At 36.5% G+C, this 24,021-nt stretch overlaps 1 protein-coding gene across 1 annotated transcript in view; it reads right to left on the bottom strand.

The window, feature by feature from the left end:
* Nucleotides 1-24,021, bottom strand: part of CADM2 (cell adhesion molecule 2) — a 366,017-nt gene that overhangs the window by 160,165 nt on the left and 181,831 nt on the right. The window contains exons 3-4 of the mRNA XM_061133950.1: nucleotides 15,652-15,804; nucleotides 13,193-13,330 (exon numbers count right to left, since the gene is read on the bottom strand). Of these exons, the coding sequence (XP_060989933.1) occupies nucleotides 13,193-13,330; nucleotides 15,652-15,804 (291 nt within the window). The remainder of the gene's footprint in view (nucleotides 1-13,192; nucleotides 13,331-15,651; nucleotides 15,805-24,021) is intronic.

Genomic DNA, 24,021 nt, shown 5'->3' with positions numbered 1-24,021 from the left:
CTCTTCACTTTCTCTCATTAGAGTGATACTATCTGCATATCTGAGTTCGTTGGTGTTTCTCTCAGCAATCTTGATTTTTACTTGTGATTCATCCAGTCTGGCATTTCACATAATGAACTCTGCATATAAATTAAATAAGCAGGATGGCAATGTACAACCTTGCTGTACTCCTTTCAGTTGTTCAATGTGCAATTCTGTTGCTTCTTGACCTGCATACAGGTTTCTCAGGAGACAGATAAGGTGGTCTGGTATTACTATCTCTTTGAGAATTTTCCAGTTGGTTGTGATCCACACAGTCAAAGGCATTAGCCTAGTCAATGAAGTGAAAGTAGATATTTTTCTGGAATTTCCTTTCTTTCTCCATGATCCATTGAATGTTAGCAATTAAATATCTGGTTCCTCTGCCTTATCTAAATCTACCTTATACATCTGGAAGTTCTCAGTTCACATATTGTTGAAACCTAGCTTCAAGGATTTTGACCATTACCTTACTAGCTTGTGAAATGAGTGCAACTGTGTGGTAGTTTGAGTATTCTTTGGGGTTGAAATGAAAACTGACCTTTTCCAGTCTTGTGGCCACTTTTGAGTTTTCCAAGTTTGCTGACATATTAAATGCAGGACTTTAACTGTATCATCTTTTAGGATTTTAAATAGCTCAGCTGGAATTCTGTCCCCTTCACTAGAGTTGTTGGTATTAATGCTTCCTAAGGCCCATTTGACTCATACTCGAGGATGTCCATTATTCTTTGTTGTTGTTGTTTGGTCGCTCAGTTGTGTCCAACTCTTTGTGAACCCATGGACTGCAGCATGCCAAGCTTCACTGTCCTTCATATCCCCTGGAATTTGCTCAAACTGATGTCCATTGAGTCAACAATGCCATCCAATCATTTCATCCACTGTTGCCCCCTTGTCCCCCTGCCCTCAACCTTTCCCAGCATCAGAATCTTTTCCAATGAGATAGCTCTTTGCATCAGGTGGCCAAAGTATTGGAACTTAAACTTCAGCATCAGTCCTTCCAATGAATATACAGAGTTGATTTTCTTTAGGATTGACTGGTTTGATCTCCTTGCTGTCCAAGGGACTCTCAAGAGCTTCTCCAGCACCACAGTTTGAAAGCATTGATTCTTCAGTGCTCAGCCTTCTTTATGGTCCAACTATCACATCTATGCATGACTATTCTTTGACTATATTGGCCTTTGCCAGCAAAATGATGTCTGTGCTTTTGTATGCTGTCTGATCAAAGAATTAAATAATCATTTTTAGAAAGATTTGATTCATAAATTTCATAAAATATCTTCCTGGGTCCCAAGAAGATCATTTGCTAAAGCTGATGGTAATGAGACCATCTCTCCTTATATGGCACAGAAATCATAAGAAACTGCATTTTCATGAAAAATCTAAAGCTCTTGAATGGAGAGGCATCTTTTCTTAGCACATGAAGAAATCATAAAGTGTCTTTTGAAAAGAACCTGAGGAGATTGTGAGCAGTGATTAAGTCTCTCCATTGGCAGATGTGAGCTAGAAAGCTAGTAGATCTGAATATTTATGTTATTATAGTATCTCAACATTGCTTGTTGGCTGATAATTCATGGATGAGTCAGGGTTGCACTTTCTTTAACACAAGTTAAAAATGGTGAATAAAAGCATTAATAAGCAATAAAACAGTTTTTTGTTATTGATATAATTCTCTTTCTTAACAATAAGTGAAATCCAGTCAAAGATATCATTGTATACATGCTGGAACTTCTTTTTCCATTCCCAGAACCACATATACTAGTACTGAATTTCTGTTGCTATTTTACTTAAAATAACTTCTGACATTAAAACTAGCAGAACTATTAATCTAAAATATTTTGCCAAAGTGAGTATGAATATATTTTACACTTAATCATGTTCATCTTCTTAAATTTATTATACTGTATAATCTTAAAAGAAATAAGCAATCAAACAAAATTAAAACACCATTTAAATAAAAGTATTATATTTCTACATTTAAAAAATGTAGGTAAAATAACTTTCGCTTTCAACCTAGTAGAGTAACAAGGCTGGATTTACCTCTTATCTGGAAAAAGCAAGTTTCCAAGATATTGAACATCATAATAATGGACTGTTACACCAGAGAGATGGAAAACAAATGAAATGAACCTTAAAATTTGTCTCTGCTTAATGCCTTGAGAGATTTTCTAAGCAATGAAGTATGGAGGGAAAATCATGTATAACCTGGCAGCCTCCCTGAGTATTACTGATAGAGCTGGGTGTCTAAGAAGCCCAGAGGGCTAAAGTTTACAGGGTTGTGTGCTCACTCACTCAGTCATGTCTGACTTCTTGTGACCCCATGGGCTGTAGCTTACCAGGCTCCTTTGTCCATGGGATTTTCCAGGCAAGACTGCCAGAGTGGGTTGTCATTCCTTGGGAAGCCTTTAAGCGTTTACAGGACAGAATATCAAAAAGGAAAGAGCTACATGAAGAGATGGCTCCAGACTTCTGCAGTATCCCTAATTATTGATTAGTGTATCTGTGTGAGGAAAGCATTTGAAGCTAGGACAAGAACTATCAGAAAAAATTAGAGGAAATGGTATATGATGGTATAGGACAGAGAAACAGTGCCTGTTCTAACTAACATGATTAAAAAAAAAAAAAGCTCATAATTCGTACCTGGAGCACTCAGAAGATTTTGGAAGAACTGATGCTGAAGCTCCAATACTTTGGCCACCTGATGTGAAAAGCCAACTCATTGGAAAAGACTCTGATGCTGGGAAAGATTGAGGGCATGAGGATAAAGGGGTGACAGAGGATAAAATGGTTGGATGGCATCATCAACTCAATAGATGTGAGTTTGCGCAAACTCCGGGAAATAGTGAAGCACAGGGTATCTTGGTGTGCTGCAGTGTATGGGGTCACAAAGAGTTAGACACAACTTAGCAATTGAACTACAACAATGGGATTTAAGTAATTATTACAATAAATGCTGCCCTGTCCCTCCTAAGAAATTTAAAGGATCCTCTGAAAGGGCTTCCTTGGTGGTTCAGACAGTAAAGAAACCACCTGCAATGCAGGAGACCTGGGTTCGATCCCTGGGTCAGGAAGATCCCTTGGAGAGGGGAATGGGTACCCACTCTAGTATTCTTGCTTGGAGAATTCCATGGACAGAAGAGCCTAGCAGACTATAGTCCATGGGGTTACAAAGAGCTGGATATGACTGAGCAAGTAACACATTCACTTCTGAAAGCATTAAATTCTTTCTAAGTTACTTAACCAGAACAAAACTTAAGAATTCTTATAGAATTAAAAGAATATTCAGCACCAGAAAGGTGAACATTTTAATGTCCCTAATCCAGTCAAAAACAAGTCTGCCTTCAAAGAAGCAGGAAAATGCTATTTATAATGAGATCAGTCAGTCTCTTGAAACTGACCTAGAAACAATATAGCTGAGAGAAGTAAAAGACAAGGGCAATGAAAATATAAAATCTCTCAAATTACATACAAAACCTAAGAATGTAAAATTTATGGAAATAATTCTTCTGATCTTGGATTAGGCAAAAACATCTTACATATAATACCAAAGCATGATTCATAAAAGTAAAAAATAATAATAATAATAATAATACAACTTAGAGTTTGGATTTCATGAAGTAGTACAACCACTTTGAAAAATAGTTTGGGAATGCCTTTAAAAATTAAACATGTGTCTACTATATGACTCAGCCATTCTACTCCTAGACTTTTACCCAAGAGAAGTAAAAGTAGAGCTATATACAAATACTTGTATCTATATGTTCATAGCAGCTTTATTGCAACGGCCCCAAACTGTAAACAACCTAAATGTCTATACCAGATAAATGGATAAACAAATTGTAGTACAGATGCTTACAATAGAATACCTATCAGTAACACAAAAAAGCTTTTTTATATGCAATATGGATGAATCCCAGAATATTTATCATGAGAGAAATAAATCAAAGAAGAGTGTATACTATATGACTTGATTTATATAAAATTCTAAAGAACATAATATATAACTGCATAAAGTAGAATAGTGGTTTCCTGGAAGTGAGACAGGGTTGTGGGCGGGGGGGTGGTGGTGGACAAAGAAGATCAGCAGGAAGGAATTATTAATGTGTATGAACAAACTTTTGTAGATGAGGAATATGTCCACTATCTTGATCATGGTGAAAATATACTAAAATATACACTTAAAATATGGGTAGATTGCTTTTTGTCTATCTCAACAGTTGCTTTTAAAAAATAAGAAACTTTAAAAAAGAAAAGTTTCTCAAAGATTGTTTGTTATCATTTGCTTTCATTAGCTATTCACACTCAGATGAAACAATTGTTTTATCTTTTTCCATAAAGATGCCTTATGTTTCTCATTGTATCTTGAGAGAATCTTGAGCTAATATAATCAACAGCGTTTAGAAAACCCCAAGTTGTATGTACACACACATGCCTCACTTACATGTATTACCAATGCTATTTCTTTTTCTGATTTAATATGGGGTCCAGAATAATCCAGATTTAAATGGTAAGGACACTTTCAAAGTGGTAAATTTAAACAAACAAACAAAAAACTCAAAAATTCATTTATCTGTGGAAACAGTGGCAGACTTTATTTTCTTGGGCTCCAAAATCACTGCAGTTGGTGACTGCAGCCATGAAATCAAAAGATGCTTGCCCCTTGGACGAAAAGCTATGACCAACCTAGACAGCATATTAAAAAGCAGAGATATTACTGTGCTGACAAAGGTCCATCTAGTCAAAGCTATGGTTTTTCCAGCAGGCACATATGGATGTGAGAGTTGGACTATAAAGAAAGCTGAGAACCAAAGAATTGATGTTTTTGAATTGTGGTGGTGGAGAAGACTCTTGAGAGTCCCATGGACTGCAGGGAGATCAAACCAATCAATCCTAAAGGAAATCAACCTTAAATATTCTTTGGAAGGACTGATGCTAAAGCTGAAGTTCCAATACTTTGGCCACATGATGCAAAGAGCTGACTCATTGGGCAAGACCCTGATGCTGGGAAAGATTGAAGGCAGGAGGAGAAGGGGACAACAGAGGATAAGATGGTTGGATGGCATCACAGACTTGATTGACATGAGTCTGTGCAAGCTCTGGGAGATGGTGATGGACGGGGACCTGGCCTGGCATGCTACAGTCCATGGGGTCGCAAAGAGCTGGACACAACTGAGCAACTGAACTGAACTGAACTGATGGTGTACACTGTAAGTTTAAATGGCAAACTTTTAATTAATCCATATCCTACATGATACAGGAGCTTTAAACTCAGGGCACACAGATATTTCCCTTTTATTTTCTTTTGTGTTTAGCTCCAGGGAATTCACAATCTCTGTATAATATGTTAATATTTCACTCATTTAAATTAAGGCTTTGTGCAACTGACATTAAATGAAGCATTAGGTCAAAACTAGTTTTACAATACCAGAGAGAGTATTTAAATTAAATATATAGCCTACCATTTCTCAAAGTAGAGTCCACAGAGTTCAAAGCAAGAAACACAAATTTTAAAAATCATCCAGCCAGAGAATACTGCTATGATATTGGCTAATGGAACTTTTACAGTTATTCTCAGAAATGTTGAAGCACTAAAGTACATTTGATTTTAGAGAATCTCCTTCTAAGAATAGATCCATAAAGAACACAGAACATCAAATCATTTTCTAAACTTAGTGGATTAGGTCTCCTCTCTTTCTTTCTTTAACTATCGATTAATATTTGGCTAGGTGGTTTCTAATCTTATGCATTCTTCAACTATAGTGAGCCTAAGGATCAATAGAAGTGAAGTGAAGTGAAGTGAAAGTCACTCAGTCATGCCTGACTCTTTGTGACCTCATGGATAGTCCATGGAATTCTCCAGGCCAGAACTGGAGTGGATAGCCTTTCCCTTCTCCAGGGGATCTTCCCAACCCAGGGATTGAACCCAGGTCTCCCGCATTGCAGGCAGATTCTTTACCAGCCGAGCCAGAGGTACTTCATAAATATTAGCACTTCTGGGCTTGACAACAGGAATTCTGATTTTAAAGGTCTTCATTGAGACCAGGAATCTGCATTTTTCTAACTGTACCTGAGGTGATTCTAATTTAAGCTGTTTTAAGGCTACTTTTTGAGAAACACAGCTTTCAGAAATTCGCTCTCATGTTTCCAAATGTTGAAAAATTGTTTACTTAGTAGCTTATAGTACAATTACACTATATGTAGCCAACTTGAAAATGATCTGTGGCATTATTTTTCATTAACATTTAAAGTGTACATCAAAATCCCTGTTCACACAGGGAAACACAGCTGAAATCAGCTTACACTTGATGGTCCAACATTTGAAACAAGTGTTGTTTAATAAGTAAAATAACACTTGCAGAATGCAGGCAATACTATTAAGAACTGACAAGCTTCAGTGACTCCCCACAAAGTTAGACTTTGATGGATATGCATAGCAAACATAGCAAGATTCTCAGGGTCAGAATGACCTGAGTGGGTTTTTATTGGGAATGTGATGCAGAGACAAAGGGTGATTATTTAAAAAGGCTAAAACTAAAAATGTCCTTTATTAGGAGATGGTAGACCTTTGTATTGTAAAAATTCCCTTCTTAATAATAAATCACCTAACTCCAAAAGCCTACTAATCTTAACTTTTAGATTTTATATAGTTATTTCAACCTCAAATTATAAACATATCATCATTTATTTCTGAAGTAATTTCTGCTAGTGCCTTATTTCCACATATTCACTAACAAAGTCACTCAGGCAGCCACATTTTGTTGTCTCTGATCCTTGCTTTTGCTCCATCTCCCAGATTCATTCACCAAGTTCACCTGAAATTTGTCTTCTCTCTTAAATCCATCCATTTAAAAAATTCCATCTCATCCATTATTCTAGGGCCATATTAGTTCATTCTTCAAATGTCCCTTAAATATTCTTCTAGGCTTCAGCTTTCTTCCCAGACTCAAGTACTGGGTCTTAGAATCAGAATATTCAAGCTCAGTCTTTGTCAGATATATGACTATGAGAAATCATTCTGCCTTTCTAGATATCAGCTTCCTGTTATTGATGCATAATAAATCATGACGAGTTTAGTGTCATAAAACAGTATTATTATCTCACAATATCTATGGATGATGAGTCCAGATAACACTTAATGTGATTCTCTTCTCAGTGTCACCAGGTTGAAATCATGGTTCTGGCTGAGGCTGTGATTCCCATCTAAGTTTCAAATCCTCTACAAACTTACTGATTGTTGGCAAATTTACTTCTTTGATGCTGTATGTCCAAGGTCTCCATTTTCTCACTATCTGTCATTCAGGAACAACTTTCAGCTCCCAGAGGTCACCACAGTTCTTTGTCACGTGGCCCCTACAGTCAGTTCACACATAACTCTTTGTGGTCTTCTAGGCCGGGTGTTCTTGCCTGGAGAATCCCAGGGATGGCGGAGCCTGGCGGGCTGCCGTCTATGGGGTCGCACAGTCAGACACAACTGAAGCGACTTAGCAGCAGCAGCAGCAGGCCGGGAGGAGAATGTCTGATTCTTCCTTCTTTTATAAAGGCCTTAACTCATTATGTTGGGCTTCCCTTGATAATCTCCCTTTGGTGAACTCAAAAGGGACCTATAACTGTATCTGTAAAATCCCTTTTGCCATGTAAGGTGACATGATCAAGGCAGTGATATCGCATGTCTTCACAAGTTCCTTCTACACTCCAAGGGAAAAGATGATACAAATATGTGGGTCACTGAGGGTCTCATAGAATTCTGCCTAACACATTCATGTAAAAGCTAGTTGGCTGGAAAAGAAAATCTTAAGATTTTATGATGACAACTGCTCAAATTACAACTTACTAAACTTATACATGAAATGGAAAGTTTATATAAGTTCTCAGGATGCTGACAGATTTAGGAAAGCAATACACATTTTTTTTCCCTATACTAAATGGCAAATATTCAGATTTCAAAGCTGCACAGAAGATTAAAAGCTACAGTGAAACTCCCTGCAGTTTTGAATATGGAGTTGCCCAGAGGCACCAAAGGATTTCTGAGTCAGACTTATGGGAGGAAAACAGTTAGAAGAAAATTATGCTTGTTCATTCCACTGTTCAAAGCATATGGCAAAAAATGTCTCATCACTGCCTACAGAATAAACTTCAAACTCCTTAATCTGAAATAAAATATCCATGATTTAATTGTTCCATATCTTCCCACTTCTCTCTCATATCTGTATCACACAGAAACCTTCAGTTCCTTCAAACAATCAGATTCTTTTTACTCTCCATAAAGACACCGTTCCTTTCTTTAGAATGCTCTACCACCTACTTTAACCAAAAACCATATGGTGAATTCCATTCATCCCTTAAGATCCACTTATTTATTTAACAGACATTTACTGAGTACCAATATTCATCAAGGAACACTTGTCTTTACCTCTACCACAAAGTAGGGCTTGTTTCTGCTTCTTGTTTTGTACAAAAAAACTAGCCAGTTCATAATTCTATTACTATACTTTTAGATTTTTTGTTTACATGTCCATCCCCCTAAAAAGGAATACCTTAAAGGAGTAATTCTGTTTTGGTTATATTTCTAGGACTAATTCAGGGATTGTTACAGCTCATCAATCATGGTTTGCTCAAGGTAGTAATGATAATGACAGCAATAACAATAATATCTAAACAATATGCAGTGATTCCTTATACTATGAAAATACTTTATACATATCATTGTTCTTCAGTCGCTAAGTCATGTCTGTGACCCTCTGGACTGCAGCATACCAGGTCTCTCTGTGTCTTCACTATCTCCCAGAGTTCACTCAAATTCATGCCCATTGAGTTGGTGATGCCATCCAACCATCTCATCCTCTGTTGCCCCCTTGTCCTCCTGCCCTCAGTCTTTCCCAGAATTAAGGTCTTTTCCAATGAGTTGGCTCTTTGCCTCAGATGGCCAAAGTGTTAGAGCTTCAGCTTCAACATTAGTCCTTCCAATGAATATTCAAAGTTAATTTCCTTTAGTATTGATTTCCTTTAGGTCTGATCCTCTTGCTGTCCTCCCTTGGAGAGGGAGAGTTCCTTCCTCTCAAGAGTCTTCTCCAGCAGCATCATTTGAAAGCATCAATTCTTTGGCACTCAGCCTCCTTTATGGTCCAATTCTCAAATCCATACATGACTACTGGAAAAATCATAGCTTTGACCGTATGGAGCTTTGTTGGCAAAGTGATGTCTCTGGTTTTTAATACACTGTCAAGTTTTGTCATACAAGTTGGTTTGTATAAAATCCCTACAATAGCACTTTGAGGCAAGTTTTACAATCCTCATTTACTGGCTGAGAAACTAAAGTTCAAAGACAGAGGCAAGACTTCTATATGTTACTGATACTTCTCAACATTATGTTCTTTATGGCAATGTGGCCCCCAAATAGGAGCATCATCATCACTCACAAATTCAACACATTGCTTAACATATATATTCTTGAGTTCCAACCCAGATCTACTCAATCAGAAAAACTGGGGTCAGACCCCTATAACCTGAGATTTAACAGGCCCTGGAGGTGATGATGGTACCTGCTAAAGTTTGAGGACCACAGCTCTATAATCTAATATAGAAATACCCTGGCCAAGAATATGTGATCAGGTAAGAGTGTGAAACAACTTTCCTCTAGAAACTTGGTAATTGAATTCATATGATAGAGAATAATGGCAAAACAATGTATAGAAAAATGACTCCTCCTGAAATCAGAAGTCACTTTTAATGCTCATAACTCTATTAAATAGAGTTTGAAATTTAACACCAAATCAATATGTTGAACTTGTCAATGCTTAGTTAAAACATATGGAAAATAATCCTTTCCCCCCACAATATAACTACTTTGGGATTTATTGTACATGATGTTACACATTCCTGTTTATAGGAAAATATTCCTCATATATGGTTTTATCATACCAATGGCATCTTAAACATCTTCAGGTCAAAGTTTTTGTTTTCTTTAGTTGTATATTCACTCATGTGCCATAATTCTAGTTGGGAGATATTTTAATAATTTCTTATTGAATTGAACTTAGCTAGGTTTGATTAGCCTCTCTATTCCCATTCTTTACACTAGGGAGTATCTTTATAAAATGTTTCAAGTGATATTGTAGTAAAAACTGCTATATGGTAATAGGAAGTCAAATTCTGATTTCTGAAAAGACACGAGTGCAAGATAAGGATGGAACACTCCTTTTAGGGAGACGTCTGCTGAGGGATTTTAGAGTATATTTCCACTACCCAGGTAGAGAGCAAGCAATAGTAATGAACGTGCACTCTGTATCGAGTACTGCATACAGCATAATTTACATATACTCCCATTAAAACAGCTTAGAGGACTCAGGAAGTTCACTGTGTCATCGTGTAGACAAACTAAGCATGCAAAAGAAGAGTCATAAACAAATAAAAAGCTATATAAACAAATGCAAGTATAAGAACAACAAACGCTCTGTTAATGGCCATGTACTGGTGAGAATAGGAAAAAGAAAGTTTCAGTACTTCTGAACCAAGCATAGAGCCATATGCTGATTCTGTATACTGTTTTGTCTTGATTTTCATTCTAGTCTTGATTCAGATGATTTTGGACTATGGTGCTTATAAGATCAAACTTTCATGTTTTTGTATATAAACAAAAGTTCTCTCTCTACTTAGTCTATGAGAAAATCCAGTATTCAGAGCAGATGCCAAATTTGTCAAAAATTAAGATATTTTATAAAAATATTTTTATGAAAACACCATGCATTTCTCATAAGGCTACAATGTTAAAAAACAATCAATCAATATTAATGATTAGTATGTTAGTCTCTGATTTCCCTGAGGATATATTTATCTAAAACACAAAACGGTAAGAAATTAGAAGCAGACTAATTTACTAACTAATTGAATGTCAGAATTCAGAAAAGGATGCATGTAGGTAATAATTTAACTGAAGGAGAGTATTTAAGAAGAACATTCTAGCATAAACTGAGTCTTTCACATAGAAAAATATCTGATTTGTAAGAATTCACTGCCTGGAACTTTTTTATAGGCCAAAGAAATCGGATTTTAAACTTATCCTCCAGGTTAGGGCTTTCAATTAGAAATGCTTATACAGAAAAAGTGGTTGGATTAGAGCCTTGTCATACTAAGATAACTCTGGAAGCAGTGTAGAGGGTTCATTTAGAAAAGATCTAATCAAGACCAGACATTTAACACACATACATAAACAAATAAACCCTAAGGGTAGAATTAGAATGAATGGTCCTGAGCCCTGGCAGACTATAAGAGCAAGTTTCATTTAGCAAACTGATGTATCTGACTTGTGAATTGGGTGCTTGTATTTCTCTAAATTTAGTCAAATAAAATGTATTTACTAAAAGTTTTAAAGCAAAGACAGTGATTATGGATAAATTACAGATAGTTCCTTGTTTGGGGAAAAAAAAAATATATATATATATATACAGAGAGAAAGAGTAACTAAAATAGAAAACAGGCAAGAATTATGGAAAAACCTGAATAAACTTTTTGGCAAACCCAATAATATAGACAATTCTATCTGTTAGACCTCCCTGTCCAAGTAAGATACATGAATTACAAGTTAAAATAATCAGAATGGTTTGCATATACCTATATCCTAGAAGGAACTGTGATGTTGGAGAAGACTTTTGAGAGTCCCTTGGACTGTAAGGGGATCAAACCAGTCAATCCTAAAGGAAATCAGTCCTGAATAATCGTTGAAAGGACTGATGCTGAAGCTGAAGCTCTAATATTTTGGCCACCCGATGGGAAGAACTGACTCAGGAAAAGACCCTGATGCTGGGAAAGATTGAAGGCAGGAAGAGAAGGGGGTGACAGAGGATGAGATGGTTGGATGACATCACTGATTCAATGGACATGAGCTTGAGCAAGCTCTGGGAGTTGGTTGACAGGGAAGCCTAGTTTGCTGCAGTCCGTGGAGTCACAAAGAGTCCAACATGACTGAGGCTGAACTGAACTGAGAAGGTTACCCTGAGAATAATACATATTGCTATATAAATAGGAAACATTTTCAACAAGCATAATAGATGATTTTATGAAAGTGAAAGTCACTCAGTCATGTCCAACTGTTGGCGACCCTATGGACTATACAGTTCGTGGAATTCTCAAGCCAGAATACTGGAGAGGGTAGCCTTTCCCTTTCCCAGGGCATCTTCCCAACCCAGGGACCAAACCCAGGTCTCCTGCATTGTAGGTGGATTCTTTACCACTGAACCAGAAGGGAAGCGCAAGAATACTGGAGTGGATAGCCTATCCCATCTCCAGTGGATCTTCCCAACCCAGGAATCCAACTGGGGTCTCCAGCATTGCAGGCGGATTCTTTACCAACTGAGCTATCAGGGAAGCCCAGATGATTTTTATACTTGGGTTTAAAAAGAAGCTCTAGGAGTTGGTGATGGACAGGGAAGCCTGGCGTCCATGGGGTCGCAGAGTTAGAAACGACCAAGTGACTGAACTGAACTGATACTTGGGTTTTAACAGACATATGATATCAGGTCCAAGATATGTGCATGTGGGGTAAAAAAGAAAAATCACTACTAACCTTAATAGCCATCTCCTCTATAAACTTATTCCACCTTAAAAGAGTGTGTGCATGTGTGTGCGTGTGTGTTTAAGGGCATTAAGGAGCAGAACTATGGTTAACTTACATTTCTATGCATTTTTACTGAGACAAGTACATTTTTTGCCCTCTGTGAGAACTACTGAAAAGCAAATTTATTAATGTTTAGCTAGTTTTATTCTCAGAAATTTGTATTTTCAGAACCACTAAGTTGAAGAAATAATTCATGGAATTTCTCTGTCTATAATCTAAATACTATAGATGAGTTCTAAAATGGCCACATCTAACAAATACTTTGCCCTTACTATTGTCAAGCACAAACCTCTGTGGCTTTTGTATATTAACTCATTTATTTCTCCAACTTTCCCACTAGATATATATCATTCTAAAACTGTTTTACATGAGAGAAAAATGGAGCACACAGAAATGGTGTTCACATACCTTGTAAAATTACCCAATTTAAGGTAAATCTGGTTCAAATTACACTTAATCAGAAACTGACTACATTTGAAAAAGGAGATGTAAAACTCTGTGGATTTAACACTTCATGACAGTTTCAACACATTAATATGGATTAGGAGACTTTCCCCCCATCCTTACCTTTAATCTCTTTGTCGTTTTTGAACCATCTTATATCAGCTGCAGGTTTACTACCAGATGTTTTACAAGTCAGCTGCATCAAGTCTCCCTCCATAACTGGGGATGAAAATCCACTAATTTGAGGTTTCTCAGGAACACCTGAAATGTAGGCAAATAGATGAAATGAACATTAATCTCCAATGTTGGTTTGTTTTCATGACTATTACTTTTGCAAACAAGCCAAACTGGGTGTTCAACAATAACTTCAGTCAAGAAAAATAAAATAAAATATAATAAAAAAAACTGCTATATAATAAAAGTTACTTAAAATATATAATTTATATATATATATATACACATACACACATATACTGGAGAAAGAAATGGCAACCCACTCTAATACTGTTACCTGGAGAATCCCATGAAGGAGGAGCCTGGTGGGCTACAGTCCATGGGGTCATAGAAGAGTCGGACACGACTTAGTGACTCAACAACAACATACATACATATATACATGCAAACACATATGTATGTGTCTGTGTAAATATGCATATGTATGTATATTATCCAGAAAGCATTTAAAATGCATTTAATTCCAAGTAGTTTTTTTAAATTAAATTTTACCAGCAAAAATACTCTTTGTAAATCTCAAAAATAACCATTCAATGTATCTTAAGATTTACCACTGTATGTGTTTAAGAAGGTAGATTGCTTGCATCAGGAAAAACAAAAAAAATCTGCAAACCATATTTCTTCATTCTTTAGCAAACTGTGATTTAACCACAATAGCACCTTTCATTCCTGACTTCATAATTCTTAGAGCTTAAAAGATATTGTTTTTCTCTGTGTACATTTTTTTTAGAAAATGCATTTTGGAATAAGGGATTCATCAATAATTGCAACTATACTTATTTTTCTTATTCTTCTGAGGGAAAGAATGTCTCTTGATGTCATTTGTATTAGAAATACAATTATAGTTTTGTGGAACATGATATGTATTATTTTTAATGCTAGTTAATGCTAGCCACTTATTACCTTTTCTAGTCCAAATCATCCAGTGAATAAACAGAAAGCTAATATGCAGAGATAGACATGGATGACTTAAATAATAGAATGTTACACATTTTGAAGGCAATAATATTCTGCTGTCATGATAGAGATTTATTAAAATTTCTTCTAAAAGTGTTCAATAAAAAAAGCAGGCTGGAAGCTTCTTTATTGTACTATTTAATTCAGTATGAAAAGAATAAAATGTAAGAATGTTGGAAGTCACCAATAAAAGAAATGCAAACTAAAAGAACAACAAGAACAATAAAGATAAATGACAAATTATTAGCTGGCTAGCTTTATTTATTTATTTATTTTCTGTTCACCTTCATACTGTTTAAAAAAAATTACATCACATCACCATTTATAAACTGAAAGTAGGCAATTGCTTCTTTCTTGGGGTCTCAAGTTGGCTCTCTACAGAACAAAGCATTAACCTTAGGCATCTGCTATCCTGAAATACTCCATTTAGTGGACATATTTTGTCCTTAGTGGCAAACTTGTGAAGATTTTTATACAATAGTCCCAGTGGGACTTGCAAAGAAACATATTTCATATCCTATGCATAAAACAAATTCACTTTTGGATTAACTTTAATATTCTAAAAAAAAAAAAAAAAAACCCAGCATGCATTAGTTACTTTAAATACAGTGTTATGCTTTTATCTATCAAAAAAAAAAAATCAATCTTTAAATTCCTCTAACTTGTTCAGTACACAGGTGTGTTTCAATGAACTGCAGCAATTTCAGCTGATTGGGCCACTGACGTCTGTGGAATCACAGAGCTCTGAGCTGCAACTTTATTTCCCCAGAAACACTATGAATGTATTGCTTTCTGATGTCACCATAACCTTTAGAAAAATGGCCCAATACTTAGAGAATAAAAACACAGAAGTTGCAAACTGCATACACAAGCAACGTAATGTATTTGATTCAGCAATCTAGAAAAGTACAAAGTTAAAAAGCAAGAAGACAAATAGAAATGTCAGGGTCATTTAAATGTACTTAGTTACACAAAGGGGTCATATTTGGAAATCAAAAGATATTAGGAGGAGCCCATCAGGTGACTGATGATAAGATGGAGGAGTACTCATAGACACATTGACTTCATTATGCTCATTATTCTATCGCTTTATAAAAGGAGCACCATACATACACTAAAGAGCTGATTTGACACAAAGGAACTTAGCTGAAAAATCAAAAAACCTGTTATCTATCGCTGGCTAAGAAACAAAATGGCTGTGTACTCTTAGGAAGTCCTACAGACCTTCACACCTCTTTGTACCTATTTGCGAAATGGGGGAAATGACTGTGTGAGTTTTTTAAAAGCCTTTTGATAATCCTCAAAGTGGAGATTTGTTATTGAATCATGTTGCTATATCTGTACACATCTCTCTGGCTTGTGATCACATAGTGTAAGTCTCTTGCACTTACCCAGGACAGTGAGATAGGCCTTGGAAGTTTTGACAGGCATTGTAAATAAAGAACAGGTGTACTGTCCTTCATCAGACAGAGAGACATCACTGACGCTGATACTCAGTTCATGCCAGGAAGCCCGAACCAGCTCGATTCTATTGTCTCTTAAGGCTGGAAAAAAGAAAATATTGAAAATGTGAATTACAACAGTAGACAAAGTCGGTCCTGTAAGACCACATACTTTTAGCACAATATATAGCAAACACGGACTATACAGTCCATGGAATTCTCCAGGCCAGAATACTGGAGAGGGTAGCCTTTCCCTTCTCCAGGGGATCTTCCCAACCTAGGGCTTGACCCCAGGTCCCCCACACTGCAGGCAGATTCTTTTTTTTTTTTTTTTTTTTTGCAGGCAGATTCTTTACCAGCTGAGCCACAAGGGAAACCCAAGAATACTGGGGTGGGTAGCCTATCTCTTCTCCAGCAGATCTTCCTGACCCAGCAATCGAACTGGGGTCTCCTGCATTCAGGCAGATTCTTTACCAACTGAGCTATCAGAGAAGACTTCCTGGCCATGAGTGTGTCTAAATATTGTTTCCTGAAACATTTTAAAGCAATGTTTACATATACTGAATTTTTAAATCAGATTTTTTTTTTTACAAAGTAGAATTGTGTTCCTTAATGTTCTCAGAAACAACTTTTTAATTAAATGATTGGATCTAGTATATATAATGCTTTGGATGATGTAGATATTGATGGTGATAAAAATGGCTTTCCTTCACAAAGTCTTTCATGAGTTGCCAGTACCAAGAAAAGCTATAAACAAAATCATTAACTTCTGTGCACAGACAAAATTGGGAAAACTATGACTGCTCATTTCCTTCTAGGAAATCAACAATGAACCTAAGCATACTGAAAGTTTCTCTGCAGTAGAGACACCTGTCAAACTATTTTTTAATCCAGAGCTTACTTTCAGCTGAAAAGGACCCAGGGAGTTGTTGTGGTTGTTTAGTTGCTAAATTGTGTGACTCTTTGTGAACCCATTGACTGCTGCCTGCCAGGCTCCTTTGTCCACGGGATTTCCCAGGCAAGAATACTGGAGTGGATTGCCATTTTCTTCTGCAAGGGATCTTCTGGACCCAGGGATCGAACCCATGTCTCCTGAACTGGCAGGTGGATTCTTTACCACTGAGACACTAGGGAGGTCCACCCAGAGGGCACCTGATATTTTTTTGCTCTGATTGGTTTCTGCCTCTGCTGTAGTATTTGTTTTGTTGCTGTTATTAGTCGCTCAGCTGTGTCTGGCTCTTTGAGACCCACGGACTGTAGCCCACCAGACTCTTACATCCCTGGGATTTTCCAGGTAAGAATACTGGAACAGGTTGCCATTCCCTTCTCCAGGCGATCTTCCCAACCCAGGGATCGAACCCGGGTCTCCCACAATGCAGGCAGGCTCTTTACTGTCTGAGCCACCAGGGTTTAAAATATACTTTGGCTCAAATCACCTTTTCTTACACAGAACACTTGTTTTCACAGAAGATCTCTTAACAACTTGCTGATTTATGCTCCTTTTAAATCATTTTGGGGAAATCATTAAAAAGTTTAAGTATCATTATATTTTCCTCTAAATACAGCTATCAAATCAGTAACTAAGCAAGAGGTGACTAAAGGAGTAATTTGAAAAGTAGGAAGAGGAAACAGGACTGGTTAGGGATACTAGGACCCAGCTCAGTTCAGTTCAGTCACTCAGTCATGGACACTTTGCGACCCCATGAACTGCAGCACGCCAGGCCTCCCTGTCCATCACCAAATCCCAGAGCCTACCCAAACTTATGTCCATTGAGTCAGTGATGCCATGCAATCATCTCATCCTCTGTCCTCCCCTTCTCCTCCTGCTCTCAATCTTTCCCAGCATCAGGGTCTTTTCAAATGAGTCAACTCTTTGCATCATCAGGTGGCCAAAGTATTGGAGTTTCAGCTTCAACATCAGTCCTTCCAATCAACATCCAGGACTGATCTCCTTTAGGATGGACTGGTTGGATCTCCTTGCAGTCCAAGGGACTCTCAAGAGTTTTCTCCAACACCACAGTGCAAAAGCATCAAATCTTCAGCGCTCAGCTTTCTTTATAGTCCAACTCTCACATCCATACTGGAAAAACCATAGCCTTGACTAGACGGACATTTGTTGTCAAAGTAATGTCTCTGCTTTTTAATATGCTATCTAGGTTGGTCATAACTTTCCTTCCAAGGAGTAAGTGTCTTTTAATTTCATGGCTGCAATCACCATCTGCAGTGATTTTGGAGCCCAGAAAAATAAAGTCAGCCACTGTTTCCACTGTTTCCCATCTATTTGCCATGAAGTGATGGGACCGGATTCCACGATCTTAGTTTTCTGAATGTGGAGCTTTAAGCCAACCTTTTCACTCTCCTCTTTCACTTTCATCAACAGGTTCTTTAGTTTTTCTTCACTGTCTGCCATAAGGGTGGTGTCATCTGCATATCTGAAGTTATTAATATTTCTCCCAGCAATCTTGATTCCAGCTTGTGCCTCTTCCAGGCCAGCATTTCTCATGATGTACTCTGCGTTTAAGTTAAATAAGCAGGGTGACAATATACAGCCTTGACATATTCCTTTGCTTATTTGGAACCAGTCTGTTTTTCCATGTCCAGTTCCAACTGTTGCTTCCTGACCTGCATACAGGTTTCTCAAGGGGCAGGTCAGGTGGTCTGGTATTCCCATCTCTTTCAGAATTTTCCACAGTTTATTGTGATCCACACAGTCAAAGGCTTTGGCATAGTCAATAAAGCAGAAATAGATGCTTTTCTGGAACTCTCTTGCTTTTTTGATGATTCAGAGGATGTTGCCAATTTGATCTCTGGTTCTTCTGCCTTTTCTAAAACCAGCTTGAACATCTGGAAGTTCACAGTTCACATATTGTTGAAGCCTGGCTTGAAGAATTTTGAGCATTACTTTACTAGCGTGTGAGATGAGTGCAATTGTGCGGTAGTTTGAGCATCTTTGGCATTACTTTTCTTTGGAATTGGAATGAAAACTGAACTTTTCCAGTCCTGTGGCCACTGCTGAGTTTTCCAAATTTGCTGACATATTGAGTGCAGCGTTTTCACAGCATCATCTTTTAGGATTTGAAATAGTTCAACTGGAATTCCATCACCTCCACTGCTTTGTTCATACTGTTGCTTCCTAAGGCCCACTTGAGTTCACATTCCAGGATGTCTGGCTCTAGGTGAGTGATTACACCATTGTGATTATCTGGGTCATGAAGATCTTTTCTGTACAGTTCTTCTGTGTATTCTTGTCACCTCTTCTTAATATTTTCTGCTTCTGTCAGGTTCATACCATTTCTGTCCTTTATTGAGCCCATCTTTGCATGAAATGTTCCCTTGGTATCTCTAATTTTCTTAAAGAGATCTCTGGTCTTTCCCATTCTATTGTTTTCCTCTATTTCTTTGTATTGATCACTGAGGAAGGTTTTCTTTTCTCTCCTTACTATTCTTTGGAACTCTTAATTCAGATGGATACATCTTTCCTTTTCTCCTTTGCTTTTCACTTCTCTTTTTTTCATAGCTATTTGTAAGGCCTCCTCAGACAGCCATTGTGCTTTTTTGCATTTCTTTTTCTTGGGGATGGTTTTGATCACTGTCTCCTGTACAATGTCACGAACTTCTGTCAAGTCATTCATCAGGCATTCCATCTATCAGATCTAGTCCCTTAAATCTATTTCTGACTTCCACAGTATAATCATAAGGGATTTGATTTAGGTCATAACCGAATGGTTTAATGCCCACCCCCCCCCCCCCCACCTTTCTTCAATTTAAGTCTGAATTTGGCAATAAGGTGTTCATGATCTGAGCCACAGTCAGCTCCTGGTCTTGTTTTTGCTGACTATATAGAGCTTCTCCATCTTCGGCTGTGAAAAATATAATCAATCTGATTTCAGTGTTGACCATCTGGTGATGTCCATGTAGAGTCTTCTCTTATGTTGTTGGAAGAGGGTGTTTGCTATGACTGGTGCATTCTCTTGGCAAAACTCTATTAGCTTTTGCCCTGTTTCTTTCTGTACTCCAAGGCCAAATTTGCCTGTTACTCCAGGTGTTTCTTGACTTCCTACTTTTGCATTCCAGTCCCCTATAATATATATAACGAGGACCCAAGGAACAATACATACAGGGCCTCTCCAACCATCTGTAAAAGGCAATTGAGACTCAGCTTCTCCTAACGGATATCTAGCAACAAAAGGTGGCCTAGGTGGACTCGCCTTTATCTCAGGTCAAACGGGATTCCCATGAAGAACTTTGGGAGAGACGAGCCCGCCTCCAAGGGGAATAAAATGGAAGTACGGCTTCCATGGAAAGCAGTCTCTCTCTCCATTGGGCTGGTCACCAGGGAAGCCCTTCCCTTTCCTACTGAGAGACAGCAGTCAATTGGACAGCCCAGGCAGTGGATAATTCTATAACAATTCTAAAGCAATTACCCAGCCCTTGAAGGGGTCTTTGACAAGACTGGTACAACTACCAGGAAAAACAACTCCCAGGTCAGCTCAAACTGAGCAAATAGCACCACAAAGTCTCTGAAAACTAAATTGTCAGTGGTACCGTAGCCCACAAATATAAGCTAGGATCTGTGTGATGAATCTATATAGAGGAGAAGATGTAAATAGTATCCAGATTCTCCTAACATAATAGCCAAACTGTCCAGTACTTGATAAAAAAAAAGAAAAATTACTGGTCACACCAAATACTAGGAAAATCAAATCTTTAATGAGTACAAATAAGCAACAGATGCTAACACTGAGTTGAAATGGATGTTAAAATTATCTGACAAAAAGAATTTGAAGAAGTCATCATAAATTTATTTTAACAGGCAAATTAATTTAATTTAATTAGTAATTATCTTGTAACAACACAAAATAGAAAATCTCAGCAAAGTAAGGAAGTCTTTAAAAAAGAACTAAAAGGAAATTATAGAAGTGAAAAATACAATAATCAAAATAAAAACTCACTGGCTTGGATTAACAGTACAATGGTAACAACAGAGAATATAATCAGTGAACTTAAGGACAGAGAAACATAATTCACCTGATCCAAACAAGAGAGAGAAAACTGATTGGAAAACAAACAAAAAAACAAAATCTTAGAAATCTAAGGGAAAATGACACAGTATCCAACATTGTTACCATATGAGTTGCAAAAGATGAGAAAGAGAGTGGGGCTGAAAGAACTTAAGAAATAATGGTCAAAAACTTCACAACTTAGGCAAAAGTAAAAAAAATCAAGAGGAAGAATAAATTCAAATAGGATAAACCAAAAGTCCATATCAAGATGTAGCTAAGTTAAAATTCTGAAATCCAAAGAAAGTGAATAAAACCTTAAGAGTAGACACAGAGAAAGACATATTACCTATAAGAACCAATTCAAATGACAATATGTTAATATTTCTCATTTGAAATTATGGAGGTCGGAGGCAGTGGCACATTTTTTAAGTGATGAAAGAAAATATCGATAGTAAATTCTTATCCAATGAAACCACCATTCAGGAACCAGGGGGAAATAAATGTATTTTTGGAAGAAGGAAAACTAAAAAGCATGTTCCTCTAGCAGATCTGTCTTAAAGAAAAGTTAAAGTTCTTCAAACAGAAAAGAAAAAAAATTGAAGCATTAAGAAGGGAGAAAGAACAAGTGACAGGAAAAAAAAAAAAAAATGGGTAGATACAAGGTAGACTACTCTTTCTGTAGTTCCCCAATTATATGATAGTTAAGCAAAAATTATACCATCAACTGATGCAGTGTTCAACATGTAAAGATGGATTAGTCAAAGTAAATAAAAAGTGGTAGGGCAAAGGGATCTAAAGAAGTAATGTTTTCATACTTTATTAGAAGTGGTAAAACTGGTAGACTGTGATAAGTCATATATGTATAACATTTCAATATCTGGAACAACTACTAAGAAAATATACAAAGTGATACATTCAAAAACTCTATAAATAAATTAAGATGAAGTCTATTTATATAGTGTCTTGAAATAACTAAAATTGTAGAGCTGGAGAAATTAATTCTTCCCAAGGGTTAAGGTTAGTAAGAGGTGGGGGGAAGTGGAAGGGATGTGAGTGTGGTTATAAAACCAGAGAACAGGGGATCATTGTGGTGATAGAACTGTTTTGCATCTTGACTCTGGTAATGCATACATTAACCAACATATGTAGTAAAATTGAATAATATATATACATATATAAGCTATGTAACTACATAATATTATCAAAGTCAAGCTGATATATTACATATGCATGTAATATAATTACATATACAAGCTGATAAATACAGATATTAAATGTTCATATTTAAATAATTTGTGTGGACTATGGCTAAAAGCACAGGTATTGGTATCAAAAGATCTGCTTTAGGCAGTTATGTAAGCTTAGGTTTCCTGTGGATTATAATTCCTGATTCATTCCTATCTTTGGGTTATGATGAGGACTTTAATATCATGTTACATACAAAGTACTTGAAAACAAATCTGCAATGATATGCTAAAATATTTTGTATTTGGAATCCTGATGAGAAACCAAATATTTTGTCTGAAATGCCTCAACTGATTGAGATTACCAAATCATATAATTTTTTGAGTTGCTTTATAATTGCTATCAGTCTTGACTAAAAATTAGGCTCTGAAAAGTAGAATACCTATATTGTAATGCAAGCTGTTTTGGGGTTATCATATGCATTTAGGTGAAAGACTTGTTGTGCACCCCAGTTTGCTGAGTGTTAAGTGGAGATAATAATAATTCAGGGAAAATATAAGGAATATGTCTTAGAGAAATGAATATATGAATATATATTCAAAACCTGGGAACATATTCTCAAAAAGGAAGAAAGTGACACAATTAGTAAAGATATCTTTTTATCATGTAAATATCCTCTATAATTCATTTGTCAAAAACACAAAGAGCTGTCTGAGGAGATTTTCATTGGACTGAACATTGTAAACAAGTCCTACATCCACAGCATTTATCTTTTCAATTTTGTAAATAGGATGCCATCTGCAGTTCACTTTATCATAGCACTTTAAGTATGAAGGAATAAAAGGAAACCTTTTAAAGTCCAAAGAGGGATGTCATATAACTCAAAGGATTCCCTGTGAGAAGGATCCTTGTCTTGCTCATCTCAGCACTCTGCACCATCACTATCTGCAGGGGAGGTTTTCAGTGAATGACTATTGAATGGAAATTGAGAGCCAAACTGTCTGTTTATGATAAGAGCAGAGTGAAAAAGAAATGAATTAGGAAATTCTTTTCGATAAATCTCCATGGGCTCCCTTACGGGAGAAAAGCCCAAAAAAGAAGAAAAAGGGAGTCATGTTTAGACTCTGTTTAGCATAAAAGATCTAGAAATATGCTACACATTTTTTAAACAAAATATCATTCATTGAACAATTATTTGAAATACTAAATGAGTGATCCATGAAGTTATTGTCATGTTACCTTATGGTTTCCAAATGAAAACAAAAGGTAGTAGATACTTAGAAACAATCCCTACTTTCTACATAGTAAATTCCATACATTGATACTGAACCTGAATAAAGAATTGTAATATTGTTGGTTGAAGTGAATTCAATCTTTAAAAAAATAGAAGTTTGGGAACACAGAATGTTCATGGTTATCCAAATATCTTTTTTAAACAATAAAAGCTCAAACATTTCATTGAAAAAAAAAATAGTTGAACTTTACCTTAGGAATAATTAAGAGAACAAATGAGTGTGTAGAATAAAAGAAAGGTAATTGCTCACACACCATAGAGATTAAAATGAGCCAATGAGCCAAGCAACTACTCTGAGGTCACACCTCATCAGCCATTAGGTGCCTGCCACCCAGTGGTGAGTTGACTTAACAGTTCAAAACCCTGACCTCTGGAGAATCTAATTTTAGCTGCAAATAAGAAGCAGTAACCAATGAGTAAGAATCACTAAATAGGACTTAATGCTGGGTAAAAATTATTTTCCCAATATACCATTGATTCTAAGTGGTTCATCAGTCATACACGCATATTTGAGATTCACACTAAGTAAAATAAAAATTCCTAAGATGATCATGTGAACAATTTTAGACAAATTTTATATTGATTTCTGACAAAAGTTACTGGCATAGCTAATAAGTTGTTTATTAATTAGTTTGAAACCAAATCAACATAGTAACACTAGTACTATTGAATTTGTCTGACATTATTCATTTAAGAACCAAATAGAAATTCATGTGTACTTGTGTTAATAGTGCTCCTTCCTTCAGTGTCATGATATTTATAAAGGTGGTCACATAACTTCTTGCTAGCTGGTCACATTTACAAATATCTTTAAACTGATTCCCAGTGAGTAATAAT

Source organism: Dama dama, chromosome 31 (genome assembly GCF_033118175.1).
Source record: "Dama dama isolate Ldn47 chromosome 31, ASM3311817v1, whole genome shotgun sequence".
Lineage (NCBI taxonomy): Eukaryota > Metazoa > Chordata > Mammalia > Artiodactyla > Cervidae > Dama > Dama dama.
This window is presented reverse-complemented; position numbering and strand designations above follow the sequence as displayed.